The following is a 4,400-nucleotide window of genomic DNA, read 5'->3' as shown; positions in this document are numbered from 1 at the left end:
AATATACTGCAGTATTTCCTCTCTCAATCAGTAGAAAATATGGTTAACACCCGGTCATGCATCAAAAAAAAAATACCGTCATGTACCATGAAACTTTGAAAAATACCATGATATAAATTTTTGGTCATACCGCCCAGCACTAATTTACAGACATCAGGCTTCCGAACACAAGATAACAAAAACATTTATTTTGCATTTCTTCTGGATGCCCTGAGGTAAAAGTCATTTATTACATAGGGAAATACGTAATGTTTGTGTGATCCATCAATTAGGGCTGTGCGATTTGGGGGGAAATATCATTTCAAATATCATATATTTTTGACAGTATAGCCAAAACAACCGCATAGCCGCTCTTTAGTGTAGATGCATGCTGATTTTATCAGATGATGACGCGATTAGAAATGAGAGCTCCTGGTTAACATGTATTAAAAGTGTTTAGTCACTATTTAGTGTTGTATTTTTTGACAATATTCACTCATCATGACAGTGAAATAGGGCATTCTAAGTAAATATACTGCAGTATTTCCTCTCTCAATCAGTAGAAAATATGGTTAACACCCGGTCATGCATCAAAAAAAAATACCGTCATGTACCATGAAACTTTGAAAAATACCATGATATAAATTTTTGGTCATACCGCCCAGCACTAATTTACAGACATCAGGCTTCCGAACACAAGATAACAAAAACATTTATTTTGCATTTCATCTGGATGCCCTGAGGTAAAAGTCATTTATTACATAGGGAAATACGTAATGTTTGTGTGATCCATCAATTAGGGCTGTGCGATTTGGGGGGAAATATCATTTCAAATATCATATATTTATGACAGATATTGTATCATTATCCTGCTGAAAAAAACAATAGAAACCATCACAGAAATTCTTATAGTTTCCATTAAACCATTACAAAATTCCTTTTTGTCCATACTGCCAGATGCGCTCGTGAAGACTTGCGGTGCAGAGCCGGGTGCGAGTATAACCGAGCATTACGAGACCGGCTGCGTGTGTGCGGCAAGCATGAACGGCTCGTCCGTGACGCGGGATTCGCGCCGCGTGGGGCAGAGAGGAGCGAGTATGAGAAGCATTCACAGACACAGGCTGTGTGTGCACTCTTCTGAATTGGGAATAGCCAACATGCATCATAAACTTATTTCAAATTAATCTGTTGGGGAGATAAAATGTGTAAGATAATGTTCACGTACTAACAAAAACATCTAAGAATGTATCTTTTATTCTCCAGTACTGAAAACAGAACCGATACGGGAGCTTTTGATATCCGCTGTGACGCAGCTCTTTTTTTACTCTATTGTCCGTTGTCTGTCATTTCGAAGCTTAAGTTGCATACGGTTTTCTTTTTTTAATTTGCCTAACTATCGATCTGACCCCGTAGATGCCATAATCCCACTCTGTCTCTCTCCCGTCTCGCTTTTTCTTTTTTTTTTTTTAATGGTGGGCGTTTACGCAGTTGGCTAGAGCAGCTGATTGTGGAGAACGGAGGTGCGCTCACTCTTGCCCAGGGCAAGTAAGATTGCAACTCAAGGCTGGCAGTCATGCACATGCTCTGGAACAGAGAAATATCACGTCCACATCGCAGGCTTCGCGATTAAGAAATCGCAACGTCTCAAATCGCGATTTCGATTCGATTTCGATTAATCGCACAGCCCTACCATCAATGGTGGTCACCTTATAATAAAGAGTAAGTCCTCTCAGGAAGCTTGCAACAAATTAGTTTTGGGAAAGTTTAATCTAGTGAGATCAGCACTCACCACCCAGGGCTTCTTCTTCTCTAGCATCTGGATCCTGTCCAAGTGTCTCTTCTTCATGTAGTAGCGCTCCACATCCAGTTTGTTCCTCTCATTCCTCTGTCTGGCCTTCTCTAGGAAGTTGGCTTTCTCCTTACACACATTCTGTCAAAAACACCGCAAACAGGATGGAGTCAAATCAAAGCCCTATCACAGCCTTAAGATGCATTTCAAAACAAGAAGAACATTCACCTCCAGGTCCCTCTCCTTGCTGCGAAACGTCTTGAGTTCGCAGTGAAACTCGTACATTTCTGGCGGGCCGACGGATTTCTCAGTGGCTTCCAGAAGCTCGATCTTACTCATCTTAGCAAACTCACCAACCTTCTCCTGCAACACCAAATAAAAGACAAACTATTCATAAAAAAAGCTCTTGTGCAGTTCTTCAAAACTGCACAGATTTTAATAACAGCGCTCACCTGTGGTAGGAACTGACACAGGTTCCCGACCTGAATGTGCAGCTCTTTCACGGCCTCCTCCACAGCCCTCTGACTGGAGTGCTTCTTATTGAGCATCCATGTCGACTGGTTGTTCTCAACCTGGATCTCTCTGGTGATTATCAAGTTTCCACTCGCTCTGTATCTGGACACAAAGAAAAGCAGAGGTGAACTGAGCAACTCTATGTCTCTCCAAGGACTTTTGGAAACAATGGACATAGATAATAATATGTATAAATATACACTTACAGCTCAATTTCAACTGAACCCTTACTGCACCCTCGCTTCACATACAGACCAACCTAGAAACAGAAAAACATCTGGTTTATTTATTAGTCAGTAAATCTTGTTTTAGTATGACTGATCTACTATCACAACTTGCATTCATATTTTGAATTCATCTTCACTTTTACATTTTCATTTAGCTAACATTTAAATAAAAGTGTTTTTTGTAAACATGTCTATATAGTTTTTATTAATTCAGTTTGGTTTCAGTTATTTTAGTACTTCACGTGAAACAAAACACAAATAAAAAATTAAGCCTTCTTATATTTCATTTTTAGTTCATGTTAATTCTATTTCAACTTGAGAATGTTTTTTTTTTTTTTGGAATTATCATTTTACCTTTAAGATAATAACCCTAGTATTTCGTAATTAAGTGTTCCTGAACGTAAATGCTGAAAAAGGTATTGAAAAAGGAAACCAAAAGGATATTATCAGTGTCATATTTGCTGTGCTAATTCAAGCGCCAGTTCCATAAATGTACATTATTTAAGGCATATTTAACTCTAAATCATTCTGTGTCTCCGTTAACTACTTTTTAGGGTGGATAAACTTCTTGATATGCGTTGGACACAATTCCTGTGGGTTTATCTCTATATAAAAAAAAATCCTTTCTAGTATCATGTTTAAGTTGCGTCCAGATTAACCAGCTTGTACACGGTGTTTGCATGCTGACTACAGGCAACCAAATCATCTCGGCACAACTGCCTCCCAAGCATCTGCACATGCAAAAACCGCATTCACACAGATTTTTGAGTTCTGTGTGCACTAAACTACACAGATATGATCATCTGTGTGTATTTGCAAATCATACTGTGAGTTTTTGCACTTGTAAAAGCTTTTGGGACAGTGTCTAGAAATGGCTGGACAGCAGATGGCTGGTGTGAAAGGACCAGAAATGCTCATGATACTTCATCTACAATGTAATAAAGGTGTGTAACCTAACACGAGCTGTCAGGCAGCTCTCGGTGATCAGAGGAGAGAGACTCGCCTTGTCTCCTCGGCCCAGGACGGCTGTTTTCCCCGCCAGGCCCAGGCAGATGGCGCACACTATACTGGACTTCCCTGTGCCGTTGGCCCCCACGATCATGTTCAGCTTGGGTCCCGGGAAAACCTCCGAGTGGTCGTACGTGCTACAAACACAGATGACTAGTATTACAATAACTCACCACGATTTAATTCGAAAACACCTGACATGAAAGCGCAAAAAACCCTGTTATGGAAGACATTTAGAAGGATGAACTTGTTAAAGAGTGAACTCCTCACAGGAAGTTGCGCATGGTGATGCGGAGGATAGAGCCCTCCACGAAACCTCCCGCTTGGCCATTTGTGCTGCAGGACGGTGCCGCTTCGCGCCTGGAGGGCTGTGAGTTGGTTAATTCGTGGCTTATTCGTTTTCTCTTCTGCGACAGGTCCATTTCTCGTCCCGTTAACACCGCCGGTTGATTCCGCACCAGCGTCGCAACGCTTTCGTTTCGCGCTTGTGTTGTGGCAAGTCGCCGTGTGATTGGCCGGCGGTTGTCACGTGACACGTTCCAGGGTTGCCATATCGGGGCGTTTCACGTTATATATGTTAGGGGTGATGTGTGCGCTTACTACACACAAGCACTAGATGGCTGTAAAGAATTACCCTGTGATACAACATACTACTCTTTCCATTTCTACAGCATGTAACGTTCGTGTATACTGTGCGCAGTACGTGCATTTTATGTACCTGATGACATTTTGAAAAAGTGTGCAGAATTAAATCAAATGCCAAACCTTTTATTCTTGTAAAAACCTTTTTATATAAAAAACACGTTTTACCCTATTCAAGTTATTTATTTTACCCGATATAAACATTGCATTAATGTACTGTATATATATATATATATACATAT

At 40.6% G+C, this 4,400-nt stretch overlaps 1 protein-coding gene across 1 annotated transcript in view; it reads right to left on the bottom strand.

The window, feature by feature from the left end:
• Nucleotides 1-4,032, bottom strand: part of smc5 (structural maintenance of chromosomes 5) — a 32,395-nt gene extending 28,363 nt beyond the window's left edge. Inside the window, exons 1-6 of the mRNA XM_016242367.1 lie at nucleotides 3,787-4,032; nucleotides 3,512-3,653; nucleotides 2,488-2,540; nucleotides 2,221-2,383; nucleotides 1,997-2,131; nucleotides 1,769-1,909 (exon numbers count right to left, since the gene is read on the bottom strand). Of these exons, the coding sequence (XP_016097853.1) occupies nucleotides 1,769-1,909; nucleotides 1,997-2,131; nucleotides 2,221-2,383; nucleotides 2,488-2,540; nucleotides 3,512-3,653; nucleotides 3,787-3,938 (786 nt within the window). The 5' untranslated portion in view covers nucleotides 3,939-4,032. The remainder of the gene's footprint in view (nucleotides 1-1,768; nucleotides 1,910-1,996; nucleotides 2,132-2,220; nucleotides 2,384-2,487; nucleotides 2,541-3,511; nucleotides 3,654-3,786) is intronic.
• Between the last annotated feature and the right edge of the window lie 368 nt (nucleotides 4,033-4,400).

Source organism: Sinocyclocheilus grahami, unplaced genomic scaffold, assembly GCF_001515645.1.
Source record: "Sinocyclocheilus grahami isolate Dianchi unplaced genomic scaffold, SAMN03320097.WGS_v1.1 scaffold655.1, whole genome shotgun sequence".
Taxonomy (NCBI): domain Eukaryota; kingdom Metazoa; phylum Chordata; class Actinopteri; order Cypriniformes; family Cyprinidae; genus Sinocyclocheilus; species Sinocyclocheilus grahami.
This window is presented reverse-complemented; position numbering and strand designations above follow the sequence as displayed.